Source organism: Neltuma alba, unplaced genomic scaffold (assembly GCF_004799145.2).
Source record: "Neltuma alba isolate B1F8T4 unplaced genomic scaffold, ASM479914v2 tig00012400_pilon, whole genome shotgun sequence".
In the NCBI taxonomy this organism is placed as follows: Eukaryota; Viridiplantae; Streptophyta; class Magnoliopsida; order Fabales; family Fabaceae; genus Neltuma; species Neltuma alba.
The window spans coordinates 59382-74497 of NW_021636893.1; the positions used below are offsets into that span (position 1 = coordinate 59382).

Genomic DNA, 15116 nt, shown 5'->3' on the forward strand with positions numbered 1-15116 from the left:
GTAGTACTTTTAAAAAGTATTTTTCCATAAATTGAGATAAACTCCTCTACATATTTACTTTATATATTGTAAAATTACTTTTAAAACTATGGTTTGAGTTTCAGCTAAACACCTCCTATATTGTTCAATACATCAAGATTAATAGATATGGGCCCCGGTTTTAAGAAAAAAGAAAACAAATCAGGTGATAACCTGGAATTGGAAGTTGTATGACCTGCATGGTTGGACATTTTCCAGGCTAACAACGCCTTGTTCTGGTTCCAATACAATTTACCCTCTAATTTCTAATCAAAACTTTCACAGATTCTGCTTGAAAGACATAAGCAATATCTTTACCCTGAAAAAACTAAGGAACAAAAAAAAATATTTCTTTCAATTCTTAATATAGGATTTAGTTTGTTATTTGAACCACAACCTAGATTTTATATTAGGGATCCGAAGTAGTATCATATAGCTCTTGTTGGTTTCCAGCAGATCACAGGTCACAACTTGGATTTTGTTGTTGACGTTCCCAAATTAGTATTCCTCATTAGACCTTCTTGAACCAATGACACAAGAAGCTGCACACAAATCAACCAATGGCAACATTGTCAGACAAAGCTAGTCCAGCAAGGCTGAGGGATCTTCAAGTGATAATTTTCAGAGGGAATTAGCGTTAACCTTCACTGATTGAAGCATACACTCAGAGACCTTCTCAAGGTTTTATTTGTTTATAAGAAAACCTCCATTACATGAATGAAATTGGCAACAAAATCTTAATATCCTATTCCTATGCGCTTTTCCTCCTAAGAACTCGTAATTAATTCAATGAAGTAGAACTCATCAGAAGCTTAAACTAATGCCCATGAAAAAAAAAAAAAAGGAGTAGTAGTAATTTTCCCAAAAAGAAAAAAGAGAAAAAACTAGCGATGGAGTGAGTGTAGATGTTATAAAACTTGAGAGGAGTTTCAAGCATAGAATTAAAGCTGAAGGGTATTTGATTGCAGACTACAAAAGCTTTGGAAGGTGAATGTAAATAAAATTACAAAAGACAATTGAGTTAAATGTAAAGGAGCAAAGGCACATCTATAAAAGCATTTAGTAAGGTATTTTACCTCTCCCTTCTGATTGAACATGTGGCCAGATACAGAGCCACGTGCATTAGAGGCAGTAGGACTTTGGATCTGTAGAACGGATTGGATGCGTCAGAAATGCAACAGAAAATAGAATGTAAAAGGAGAATGAAACACTTGTTGAAACTCACCACAAAAAGCACCCAGTCATCAGCTCTCAGATGGCGGTGGAACCACATTCTGAAATGGATGAAAAGGATTAGCAAAAGGCACGACAGAAAATATGTACCAAAAACTTAATAAAATGCCGATCATGCACCTAATAGGAATCAGATACTTACGCATGGTCCAGACTCACAGAACGAGTCTTCAGATCCTTCCGCCTGTGGGGATTCAAGCTTACTTGAAGAAATATCAGATCTGAAGCATATGCCACCACACACCTGCCATACAACAAACAAATACAGAAGTTGAGGACAACAAACCAGTGGCCTTTTCAGAAATATCTCGAAACATTACTTATGGAGCATCTAAGCATATTAAATAGCCATCACATTGCCATTCATTAACAATCACAGATATCAAGGTTCAATCTCCCAAGCGTGGTTACTAAAAGCATGTAGCGCTACAAGGTCTCCAAATGCTATAAAGTGCATATGCATAGCGCATAGCATTGCACAAATTGCTTGAAGTCATAGCATAAATACAAGAAACTCAAAATATATTTGGTAACGACTAACATACAAAACCAAACTTTGAAACCCTCGTGAGAACAAAATAATCATCCATTAATGGCAACATTAATTATTTTAACCATCAAATACGCCAATGTGTAACAAAGGTTGACTCTGTTTATCCGAAGATATCTGGTCCCATTCCTTCCCTGAAATACATCATCTTAATGATCGTCATTGAGCAATAATTCAATCTCCTCTTCGTTTTTTGAGGTTTTCATTTGTTCGCCAACCTTATCAGAAGCATCCAAGAGGAGGATGTCATTTCCTTCAAGTGCTCTTGACATGATTTTTCACAAGACATCAATTGTCCAACAACGGGTCAAGAGAACCTTTAGCACTGATCATTGACGAAATCAATTAAAAATTCCATCGTCATTGCCCCATTCATACGTAGGGCTGGAAAGCAAGCAACGACCACACAAAAATAGAACCCGTAATATGGATACAGTGGAGTTAAATGAAAGTTGCAAGGCTACACGTGACTTGGCACCATAGCATTGAGTTAAAAGCTATAACGCATTATTAATAACCATGCTCTCAAATCTAATTGATCCCTCCTCAAAAGAAAAGTCTTCGAAAGACAAGATAGAGGTTTTAATTTAAAGACTAAAGAACATTTAAACTTAGATGGGAATAACAAAGACATTGAGAAGGTCTCCAATGCTTTTCATCTCAAACAAGTACTTTACTTCTCTCCCAAACGGAAAAACGTAATCTTCAGGTAGTTCAATAGTGCAATATCAAAAACTACTGATTCTGCCAAACTACTGTGCAAGAAATATGTAACAATAAACAGAAAATGAATACCGATGCAAAGCCTGATCATCTGAGAGTTTTCCCTTTGCCCTAAACCAATATCGCAATCTGCAAACAAAATTTAAATATGGTTCAGATAATTTCCGGCATGAAAAGAAGCATGGAATCCCTTATTTAAATTAACAGACTGCAATAATTAGTTAAACATTTCTTAGAAAGAACCAAGCTTACCTAGGAGGAGATTTGGTCTGGCTTGTTAAATTGTTAGGTTCACAAAACCGTATTTCTATGGGCCAAGGGATGAATTCAGAAGTAGCCACCTTGTTCCGGTAAGTTCTGAAACAACAGGGCAGAAAACGTGATTTTGTTTGAGGGTCTTCATACCGCCATTAAGAACTGAAAATTGCTAGCGAAAAGGAAGAAAGGTCTTCAAACGTGCATCGTTATCAATAATATTGAAGCAAGATAACCTCGAAAGCAGTACAGACAGCGATCCCATTATAAACACCTGGCATTTCATTTTACATCATTCAGAAAATTTCATTTATAGAAAGGATTTTGTAATCACATCGTCAACACCAAAAGCAGCACTGTTGTTCGTTCAACATATTTTAACAAACTAGAAAATGAATTTTCTTTAGCTTTGATAGCACTTAATTAATCCTCATGGCAAAAGATCCTTAGTCCTGGTGGACTTCAGTTCACAGAACTGAACAAAATTATCTTCTACCTTGTATTTTTAAGTTTTGAACATCTCTCAGAAAATTTCAAAAGATGATTAGACATCGGTTGAATACATAAATAAATCATGGGAATCTGCTCTAGAATAATCAAGCATATAAACTTCGGCAGGAATGATATTTGAAATGGTCGTTCCAGCATCAGAATTTAAAAGTGAACAACAGCGAAGCTAATACATTGATCCATCTAAAGATTAAGCTAGTTTAAATATGGGGATATTTGGTCTCAAATTTACTTCTATACATGTTTGACATAGTTAAATATTGTGAGGTCAAGTGGTGGTTTAGAAATCAAGTACTGAAAATTAAATGCATTAACATTACTTTATGTGATTGAATTAGAATTCAAGAGTATACTCATTCAGCTTCACTACCATTTGTCGTTGTAAGTCAATCATTTTCACACTTTAAAGCTCAGGCACAGCACGAGGGTGGTTAACAAGTCTAAAGAGTGGTAGGAAAAAAATCCCATGTCTCATACGAGCGATTTATGGATTTAACTCTGCTTACGCCAAAACTTCTTTTGTTACATCGCAGGGGAACACTCCAGTAGTTTAAGTTCTAGGCATTCCCACTTGGGGGTCCCAGGTTCAGACCTGGTTGAGAGCAAGCAGCGTGGGGCAAATGGGAAAAATACGAGCGTCCCCCTGTCTGGTAACCCAAATTCTGATAGAATATTTGATTCATCCATAGCTTTCGCATTGTTCAGATATGCATTTTGATTTGAATTAAAGAAAGGCAAAAAAGCAAGTGAAAAAATTCAACCATACCTTGGGAGACGAGGATCAGTAAGACGTCTCTCCCGGAGCTCTTCCATTGACAGAAGCTACAACAGATACCAGATTATACATTTGAACTCACAATAGGAATTAGGGGAAAAAAATTCTGAAGTTAGACTGTTACTTGCCATATCAGGGTGAGGGACTGATGGCATAGTCACTTCCTGATGATCGAACCCTGTTTCCTCTTTCTGCAGAATTAAAGCAAGGATAGAGTTATATGTGCTCTGAAACATAGCAGGAGTTATAGAACTAGCGCATGAACAAAAAGCCATAATCTAATCTAATTATACCTACAAAGATGCCTTTCATATTACAATAGAGCTAAGGGAGTGCTGTTTGACGACCCAGGGTTTTTCCATCAAATTACAGCTTAGCATTATGTAATCAGTATAGTATTGATACATTGCATCACTATTCTAAATGACTGACCCTCCTTTACTCCAAGGCAATACAAATCTAAAATATTAATTTAGAATATCACTGTTTACTCCTAAAATTGGCAACCTGAATAATAATAACATTAACCAAAAAAAAAATAAAAAAATACCATCTATAACAGGTTTTTTATTTTTGAAAAGAAAAAGGATACAATTGATTCACAACAAATGATCATATTATTTCAAGTCATTAAGAAAGACGATTACCTGAAACGAAGCCAGCAAAGAGAATATAACATTTCCCTTTTGAATAGCATCCACTCTTCGAGTCGCAAAACTCTTGCCATCACGTAGACGATAAACTCGATATATAATTGGCACTGCAAAAGGAAAACATAGACTGAGTATAAGCTTTAAATTTCATGAGCTAAACCAAACAGATAAATTAACAGTACACACAAGACACTATGTATAAAAACAATGGAATGAATAATCAAATTCCATAAGGTCATAATGCTACACGGTTCACTAAAAAATGAATTGTTACTCTGTTACCTTAAAGGACCAACTCTAGGATTAAATTTAAAAGAATCTAGGAACTCGACACCTGTCTAAAAAATTGATTATTTAGAGAATATTAAAGCCTAGGTCAGTAGATCCCATTAATTTTAGTAATCAACTATTACACTTTTATTTAGATGGAGGGGTGGACAATGAGTGAATAATCAATTGCCTATTTTATCCACAGCTTCCCACGATTTGGTTTTTTTTTGGATTGTCTAATTATTTGTATTATGCAGCTTAATATCAGAGCAAACCGTTTAATCAAACAAAAAACAGTCGAAGATATCCTGCCAAAACAATTACGCAGATTGGTCTAGCAGATTTGATCATGAAATATCAGAAGTTATGGGGAGAAAAAAAAAAAAAAAGGATAGTTCTTTAATCACAAATAACAAAGTAAACAAAATAAGGATCCAGATCATTGGCAACAGTAAATCATATTAAAAGAAGAAGAAGAAGAAGAAGAAGAAGAAAACTTGAGTAAAAGCAAGTTAATGGGTTAAAGGAGGAAACAAAATCCAGACCATTTTGGGAAAAAGGAGTAAAATTACATAAAAAAAGAAAGGAAAGAAATTATACTAGAGCATTCTCATCAAAGTTGAAAAATTCAAACAAACTTACTGTTAAAATCCCCCACAAGAAGAAAATAGGCATGCAGACTATGGACAATCTTAAGAAAATCAACAGATTTCGATGCTGCTGCCAGTGCCTGCATGTTATGCTCTATCTTGTAAATATTTTGTGTCTAGAAGCACAGGCGACATCATTAGCATCCAGTAACATGAGGATAAAGCGGTTTTACTGTACCTGCCCAACCATCTGTCCCCCAAACACTTTCCCAAATTTGGGAGCATCAGGCGGAGTGATTCCTTGGAAAAGATCTACCTTCAACAGAGGAAAAAAATAGGCTGAATTTTCAAGGAAAGAGCATGTTACCATGAAAGATAAACACAAAATGTCAATATTCCTTGTTATCATAGTAAAAGAGACAGTCCTGCAACTAAAGTAAATTTTTGTGGCAGAGCTGCTGTGAACAGAGTTTTTGAATCTACCACCAGCTCAACCACAAGAGGCTAGGTCTTTTTAACCCGTCAAAGAATACCTGTATATCGTCATGAAAAGATATTTGCTCAGGGAAAAACTGCAGAGTCTTTAGCTTTTTATTCGGGTAACCCCTCCCCCCACCCAAAAAAAAAAAAAAATCGCTTGGGAAGGAAATAATTACAAATTCAATTTCTCTCTAGCATAATATATGAATATTATCTGCAAGTCATATGAATGTTGTGTCATGACCTATGAAGGTGAATAGAGGTATTTATAATTATATAATATATAATTATAATGAGATGTTAAATATCATTTGCTAGCATGGTAAATATTAATTATAATGAGAGGTATTTATGAAGGTGAATAGACACCGCCTCTCATGCAGAAACATCCAATAGACCAATATTATTTGCTAACACAATAACCAGATGGTAAAAGCTTCATTAACTGTTAAACAAGAAGAAATCAAGAACACATAAAAAAAAACACTAAAACCACCTCTATGGGCTCTAAATGCAATATTTGTTCCACAGGTGAGCAAATATCTAGAGACTTCTCGGCACTCCAGATAGATTTTGGCTGCAGCAGAGCTGAGTGTTCATGTGGCAGTACTAAACACGTTAGCTGCCAAAGGAAAAACCAGAAAGTCACTCCAGGAGTCAACATCATTCATGTTAAGTTGTACTTCAGATGCCTGTGCACTGAAGGTAAGGTTTTGAAAGCAGTGAAGTAAGAAATAACTACAGCACCTTAGACGAAGCAATGACATCTGCATGGTGAACTGCCTTCGACAAACCTACAATTTGCAACACATTATTCTCCTTTGGCTATAATTCTTAAAACAACCGAAGCAATATCTCTGATATCTTTATAGAAGCAAGGAAACTCCGCACAGAAAAATAGACGATAACGCTCAAGGTAATGAGCCAGAGATTAGGCAATGGGATATAGACTTGGTGTGGGGAAAGAAAGATTTAGTTAAAAAGTGTAATAAGTGGAAGGCAAACCTATACTTAGTCATAGGAAAAAATTGGTAAACATGTCCTAGAATTCTTTGACAAAACCTCAGTTGGATGATTAAAAAGTTTGAACTGAATGATATTTTTTTTCAGTGCAAGGAAGATGGTCATGGAATTAGGAATATCTTTTCATGTGTCCATGATGACACAAACTATCTGATAAGCCTATGCCTTATGGTAGAAATGAAATTAATTACAAGCAATGAATTGCAGTTTTGAAGCATAGGAATGAAGAATACTACCATAACCAAAATAGTCATATCTTTGGAGTTGGAACTCTGGACGATTCTCATCGTTTGCAGTAACAGATCCAACAACCTCAGCCTATATGACGGATACTGGATGTTAGAGCATAAAACTGCCACATTGTGAAAGTTGACGTAAAAATAAAAATACCTCTCCTTCCCATATGAAGTAGATTCCATCCCCACATTCACCCTCGCGAGCAACATACTCTCCCGGCTCTACACAATTATACAGCAAACCAGAACAAAACATTAAGCCATGTAATAACAACAAGAAAGCCTTACTGGGATTGGCTACATGGATCACAAGTGTTATCATTTTCTTCCCTAAACAAATTGGTCTTACAAGATGCCGATAAGATGTAATCAATCTACTTTGTTGTTGGAAGCATGAATACTCAAATTTTTTTTCCAGTAACTTCACTGGCTAGCTTATTCAATTCATAGTGGTCAAATTTTCAAATTCAAATACAAAAAAAAAAAAGAGGCAAATTTCCAAATTTAAACTTCACCATAGCGTTTGACGACTACAAGCTGAGATATCTTCCTCAGGGACGAGCTAGGAAGCTTCTGTAATAGAGGAACGCATCCAAGGAATTCAAACACTGCAAATCAAACGAAGAGAAACACACTCAAAATCCATGTAGCAATTCAAAATCATCATCAACCTGATTCAGTAACCTCGGCTTTTCATCAATTACTTCACTTTGCTAAGGAATCGCTCAATTACGAATACCATCACTAAAAACGAAATATTTTCAGAATCACTGAGCCCAACAGCTGTTTCCGAGATTTTCTTCGCAAAACAAATGGAGGGATTAGTGTCAGACTCACCTTCTTCCTTGTCCATGACAGAGGTAACTCAGATTTCCTTCCAGAAGTGGAGTGATTAGAACCTGACTCCGCAAATTATTGAGGCAGCCGCTCTTGATCCCCTGCGAAGCAGCGCAGGCTTGAAGCCTATGGCCGAGCATATATCGAGCCAGCCGAGATTATTGGTTTGGCGAGAATAACGACACGGGCCACGAGAGCCGACGTTGCGGGATGGTCGGAGAAAACACGTGGAAAACGATGGTCTGTGGTTGTAAAACATTACGGCGCCATGGCCCACACTGGATCCCGCCTCGATGATGGTTGGTTGGTTGGTTGGTTTGTCATTGTCTGTCGAATCAGACGTTCATATACGCATCCACGAGATTGAAAGATACACCTGAGAATAGTGTCTTGCTTCAAGTCCTACTTGCCTTTGTATCTCCAAAAAAAAAAAAAAGGATAAGCTAATGGGAATGATGCTAAGATTAGGCAAAAGCCCCAACACACCAAAATGCCAAGCCACAACGAAATCTCCATAACATTTCTAAGAATTCTCTTTGCTTTTGCTCTTGCTTCTTCATCCCCTGTTCAACGTGGTAGTAATTAAGTTCTCAAACACAGATGACAAGTAATTACACAATAAAATGAGACGAGATATGTAGTGTAAGTACCTGAGAGAGAGTTTGATCCTCTCTTGACGAATCACTAGTTGGTTTAAATGTATCATGAGGTGTGACTAAAATTTCTCTACCAGAAAATGCCATGTGAAATTACTGTCTCTAATAAATCTTCAAGTTACCAGACCAGCAGGCAAAAGCAAAAAAGAAACGAGGAATTGATTGAACTGCTTGTCTTGTTGTAATAGAGCTCCCTATCCTTGCAAGTTGCAAACAAGCCATGGCACTCTAAGATTGCAAACTGCAAAGGCATCTACTTTTCCGAATTCAAACTTATTTTCTATTTCTTATGGATGAGGAGGCTGCCATATTAAGGTATGTGAACGTTGTCAATCTCTAGCAAAACGCCCATGAGATGTGCAAAACATCTCTTCTCACTTATTCATGATCTTGCTTCTGCTTCCTCTGTTTGAAATATATATATATATATAATTATAAGTAATTGAACAATGAAATTACTAGGGGAGAGAAGAGATATGTAAGCTAATTTATAAGCACTATGATGGATATCACACGAAACGGGAGAAATTGAGAACAGCCTGATGGGCAATTAACGAGTAGAGATGATGATGTTCAGTCGGCCGCCAAAAGTATCAGGCAACTAAAATTGAAAATCAAGTACCATTAGGCCAGTCTAGTCAGAATTTTTACCTTAAATCGCTTCATGTAATTTTTAATCAGACAATGTCTCACATGGACTCTTAAAAAATGAGTCAAAAAAAATTAAACTTTCCTTCTTTCCTTATAAAAAAAAAATTTAATTTTTTTCCTTTACTTCCCTCCGACCAGTCAACCTTTAAATGCTCTTGTTGTTTCCCTTAGTGAAACTTTGCTTTTAGGAATTAAGACATTAAGATAAATTCAAATTTCCGATAACAAGAAGCGACATGAACTAATGTCTGTGCAATTTATATATTGTCTTGGCTTTTAAATGAGAATTGTTCAGCCAAATGAAGAGATTCATTGATGGATAAATAAGTATTTAAAAAATCATGGCGACGATCTTCATAAATTAAATACTTATTTTCAGGCTGGAGGACGAAATTATGATGACAAAACGTAATTCGCTGGGCAAGTGAAAATTTTGCTGCTTGGAACGAAATATCCCCACCCCCGTATCAGCACAATGTTTAGGGAATCAAATTATTCCAACGAATTGATTCCAGAAGCTTACTTTGACTTGTAGGTGCAGGTCCGTCTCGACTTTGTCTTATTATCCTTCTCTTCTTCTTCTAATTGATCGTTTATTACGTCTTCCTGTTCCAGTTTCTCGATGTAATTCCTCGAAGAAGTCAAGAACTTAGAACCCAAAGCTATCAATTTTTCTATTGCGCTCAGAGCATTATCATTTTCCTACTCAACAAGTATAATTCAATAGCTGCATATCTTTAGGCTTTTGCTAGCGATGATCCTTGCTCATAGTCCCCAAGAGTAAACGAATTTATCGAATTCTTCGCTCCTTATATTTCTCCAGAATTGTCTGCCCTTGTTCTTGGCATTTTCATTTGCTGGTCGCTCGTTTGTTGCGGAATTTTATTTTATTTCATATTCAAGTTCTCACAGGATGGGAATCTTGTCATATGTTTAGGTGCTTTACTTCACCTCAACGCTTGCATTTGAGTACATATATTTTCATATTGACACCTTAAGTTTCGTATATCAGTCCTTATTGTTCATATATGGAGCCATTCTTCACTTAATTTTCTTCCCTATAATTGACATAGTTGCTGCCTGTCATCTGCCTTCATATCCTGAAATCCGCACCCTTCACTTTCCATAAGAAAAAAATCCTGTAGCTTTTCTATTGATTAGTTCCTGATCCAGTTCTATTGGTATAGACTTAATTCTTGAAACGCACCGGTTTCTATTATTGTTTACATATCTTCTGTTTGGCTCTACCGGTTGTACCATCTCTCAGAATGCTAGCATCGTAGGCATTGATGTCAATTATCTGTGGGCTTCCTATACTTGAGTGTGTTTATTGTCTGGGATGTGCTCGCTGGGCTTGGCAGAAATGTCTCTATACCGCTGGCTATGAGAGTGAAAACTGGGGTCTAGCTTGTGCGGAGGAATTTGAACCCGTGCCCCGAATTTGTCGTCTCATCTTAGCTGTCTATGAAGATGATATTCGTAACCCTGTGTGGGCTCCCCCTGGGGGTTATGGCATCAATCCTGACTGGGTAATCTTACGTAAAGACTATGGGGATAACCAAGGTCGTGTTACTCCCTATATGATATACCTTGATCATGATCATGCTGAAATTATCCTGGCTGTTAGGGGACTCAATTTAGCAGTGGAAAGTGATTACGCAGTCTTGCTTGACAACAAACTGGGGCAAACAGGATTTCACGGTGGTTATGTCCACAACGGATTATTGAGAGCCGCGGAGTGGATCTTTGATGCAGAGTTCGAGGTTCTCAGGAATCTGGCTGCAGAAAATCCTACATACACGCTGATATTTAGTGGGCATTCCCTAGGGGCCGGGGTGGTGGCATTGTTGACATTGATGGCACTTCATAACCAAGACAAACTGGACATAGAAAGAAACAGGATAAAATGCTATGCTATAGCTCCTGCTCGGTGTGTGTCTCTCAATTTGGCTGTAAGATACGCAGATGTTATCTATTCTGTCGTACTCCAGGTTAATTGATCTCCTTGCATCATTAATTTCATACTCTACCATCTTTATTGACGGATCTCTAAGCCATCATGACTCCATTTAAACAGACCAGACTGAATCTATAGAGAGTATCAAGATATACATTTAATTAATCTATCGTCGTACTAGTTCGTAAACATGGAAACCTTTCCATTTTAGTTTTTACTTTTTACTACACAGTGCAAATACATAAAACTGGTAACTTGGTATTGATATTGGTTTCAGTGAAAGTGGTCCTCTGAGACACATGTACGTATGTAATACTGTAAGTTGTGACAATAATACTACCAAGATTGCTGGTAATGAGATTAGGCGGATTCTATATTACATCTTTGTTTGTATAAGCAGCATGTTACTTGTCATCCGTCATTGCTAAATGTTAAATTAATATATTAAAAAATTTATACACACACATACACACGATGATTTTTCCTTCAGATGAATCTAGTTGTCAATGCGATTGTGATATGCTGATTGCAAATGACCAAGTGAACAAAACTGTTAAAATTTTCACAAGTGGAAGGTTAGAGATATTCTACATGCATCAAGAAAATGCCCTGATTTGGTAAATGGTTGGTTATTCTGAATGTTTCAAGTTCTCAAATAATATGGTTAATGTATTGTACTTCTGGGGATGAATATCCCAGTTATGAGGATAATTCATATGTAGCATGGATCCAAAAATTGAAGTCGTTATGAATTTTTCATCTCTCTTATCTGTCTGTTATCAATTTGATACGCTTCTCTTCTAATATGATTCTCTCTGTCAAACCAGGATGATTTTTTACCACGGACAACCACTGCTTTAGCAGATGTTTTCAAGTCACTCTTTTGGTAACTTTCCCATTGCCATAATCTATCTCTTAATCTGGCTAAAGGATTTGACTCTGACTTAATCTGTCCATAGTCTGTACTTTCAAAATATTCCATGTCTTGTGTTCATTATGAGGTTTTGGGGCTTGTTGAGCGAAGCCTGATTTAATATTTAACCACAAAAAAAGAATTTTCGTGCATATTCATTTGAGTAGATCACCATTTGTGGTGTTATGGTTCAGATTTTTGCCCCTAAGATAAGCTTCTAAGCTGGTCATGCTGTACTGGCAGTTTGCCCTGTCTGTTGTGCCTGATGTGCTTGAAAGATACTTGCACAATGGAGGAAAAGATGCTCAGGGATCCGAGGCGGCTATATGCACCTGGTCGTCTTTATCATATTGTTGAGCGAAAGCCCTTCAGGTAAAGAAGTTTTCTCTGTGCTGTCATATTGAACATTACTTATATTGTAGGGCATTGTGTTGAATATTCTTGGTCAGAGTTACAGATCATCATAATAGTGTGTCTGTCCTTAGGGTTCCCCTCTCCTCCAAATTGGGTTTGGAGGAATTATTAAAATTCCCCATTCCCCTCCATTTCCCTCACCTTCCCTCCGTTGAAATCCCTACCCCCTTCCCACCCTCCACTGGGCCCAAAACTGCATGGGCAAATCATTCTGTGCGAAACAGAGGTATCATTTGTCTCTCAAGGGGATGAGATTCTACCTCTTCAATTTGCTGAAAGGCATTTAGTAGGCACTCTATTTATAAAAAAGAGGAAGGAAATGTATTGGAGAGAGTTGAATATTTCACGTATTGTGCACAAAAATGAAGTGCAACTATAAAGAGATCATGGCAGAATGAGTACATTAAATGACAATAAAGGGATGCAGCTCTAGGAGTGCAAAATGGAAAAGAAACTATTTGTCCTTGATTCCAAATTTCAGGGATTGAATCCCTTGATCTGGGTCCAGTGGCTACCTCCCAAAATGGAAATGACGACTTTCTGAACACTGTTTGCACGAGGTTTGTGCTGGCACGATATACTACTGCATGCAATCTAATCTTTTATTTTCTTTTGTGGTCTATATAACCAATGATCCTTTTGCAAGATGGTGCATGCTTCTAATGATTAGTAAGCGTGTAATACATCAATTTTGCATTGTCCTGCTCCAACGTTTGCTAGTATCTGCACGGACTGTTCCCTTATATGTTCGATGGTTTAAATTCTGTATGATCTTCGTGTCATTTTTGCTCGTATAGAAATCAGCTCAGTATGGCTTATACCTAATTTTTGATCATATTTTCTCAAGAACTCAGCTCCCTTTAACAGTTAGATATACAGTTAAATAGAAAAATATATTTGTAAAACATAAATTGAGATTTTAGTACAAGAAGGTCTGCCTTGGTAAGTGGTGACTTGTTTTGGATTTGTTTTGAAAAATTAGATTTTTTTTTTCCTTTGGTGCACTGGCATTTGTACTCAAATGTATCAAGTTGCTAAATTCGGAGGGTAAAATGGCATTTGGTGATTTGAACCACTAGAACTGTATATAATTCAGAGTGTGGCATCTCTGGTTGCAGGGCGGGAAGATTTCCACCTGTTGTACGGACAGCAGTGCCTGTTGACGGGAGGTTCGAGCATATAGTTCTTTCTTGCAATGCAACTTCAGACCATGCCATCATTTGGATAGAAAGAGAAGCCCAAAGGGCTCTTGATGTAAGCTAATCTCAACCTGCCACAGCCATTTATATGTTGATTACCTCTAGGCTGTAACATTTTTCAATTGATTTGATGTTTTGAGACCTTGGACTGAAATGAGCTTATCATGACTATAGAATTTATTCTAGTGAGGAGTAATTTTATAGAAACAGTTTAGAATTTTACTTAGACTGAACCACAAAGCTTACCCTTTTTTTTTTTTAAAAAAAAGTTTCTGCAGCATATCCATTAGAAGATAGTAGTATTTTGACTGATGCTATTCATGTATTGCATAGTCAGGAGTCTTGAAACCACACATGTATGTCAGTATAGTTCTTGAAATACATCTCATGTTTCTGATTCTTTTCTTTGTCCTTCCCTTGGCTCCGGCCATTTGCCATCACTCAAAACTTAAAAATCTTTGTGGATTGTCAATAGTTGGTTGATGAAATTATCTATATATCTATGTCTACATACCCATGCTCCTACGTACAAAGTTACGACCGTCCAATTGCACATAAATCATTATGTTGCTGCATCAGTTAATGCGAGAGAAAGATCGGGCTATGGAGATCCCAGCAAAGCAGAGGATGGAGCAGAATGAGTCTCTGGCTAGGCACAGCCAAGAGTACGAGGCAGCGCTTCAGAGGGCCGTTGCTTTGGATATTCCTCAAGCATACTCACCTACCTCATATGGAACATTTCATGAGGTTGATGCGAGGGAGGATTCTGCTAGTTCAAGTGGTAGGGTGTCCTCCTGGTCTTGTAAGAAACGAAATGATAGTTGGAATGATTTTGTTGAGCGTTTGTTTGATATGGATGACTCTGGTCATATGGTGTTCAAGAAAACACATCGATAAAATATAGTTCTATCTCCTATATGCTAGTGAATAGAAACCATTCTTTGCTTTTTTCTCTTTTGTCCAAGTGTATAGATAATGTAATTCCCGATGAATATCCAAAATTAGGACTCATTTGAAATGACTTATAAGTGGGTTTTTTAATCGTGATTTACAGAATGTAAAATAAACATGTGGTAAGAGTTTTCTCTTGATTTACGTGAAACATGTTTGTAAATAATTTCAAACATGATGCCAAACAGGACCTTAATAGATAATCTATCCAAGTTAATATAT

At 36.9% G+C, this 15116-nt stretch overlaps 2 protein-coding genes across 3 annotated transcripts; one reads left to right on the forward strand and one right to left on the reverse strand.

The window, feature by feature from the left end:
* Positions 1 to 158: 158 nt before the first annotated feature.
* Positions 159 to 8325, reverse strand: LOC114726696 (acyl-CoA thioesterase 2). Its single transcript, XM_028913372.1, has 17 exons — positions 8154 to 8325; positions 7832 to 7924; positions 7471 to 7538; positions 7317 to 7398; positions 6805 to 6851; positions 6554 to 6679; positions 5816 to 5893; positions 5630 to 5717; positions 4712 to 4824; positions 4193 to 4255; positions 4056 to 4111; positions 2777 to 2881; positions 2597 to 2653; positions 1394 to 1495; positions 1244 to 1292; positions 1095 to 1163; positions 159 to 560 (listed from the first exon to the last, which is right to left on the reverse strand). The coding sequence occupies exons 1-17, from the start codon at positions 8167 to 8169 to the stop codon at positions 483 to 485; spliced, it is 1290 nt and encodes a 429-aa protein (XP_028769205.1). The 5' UTR covers positions 8170 to 8325; the 3' UTR covers positions 159 to 482.
* Positions 8326 to 9950: 1625 nt separating this feature from the next.
* On the forward strand, positions 9951 to 14990 carry LOC114726695 (uncharacterized). Of its 2 annotated transcripts, none has more exons than XM_028913370.1 (5): positions 9951 to 11451; positions 12245 to 12303; positions 12574 to 12702; positions 13863 to 13998; positions 14523 to 14990. In XM_028913370.1, exons 1-5 carry the CDS (start codon positions 10750 to 10752, stop codon positions 14838 to 14840), a joined length of 1344 nt encoding a protein of 447 aa, XP_028769203.1. In that variant the 5' UTR covers positions 9951 to 10749; the 3' UTR covers positions 14841 to 14990. The 2 variants fall into 2 exon arrangements, with proteins under 2 accessions (XP_028769203.1, XP_028769204.1); XM_028913371.1 differs by having other exon boundaries at positions 9951 to 11412.
* The last annotated feature ends 126 nt before the right edge of the window (positions 14991 to 15116 follow it).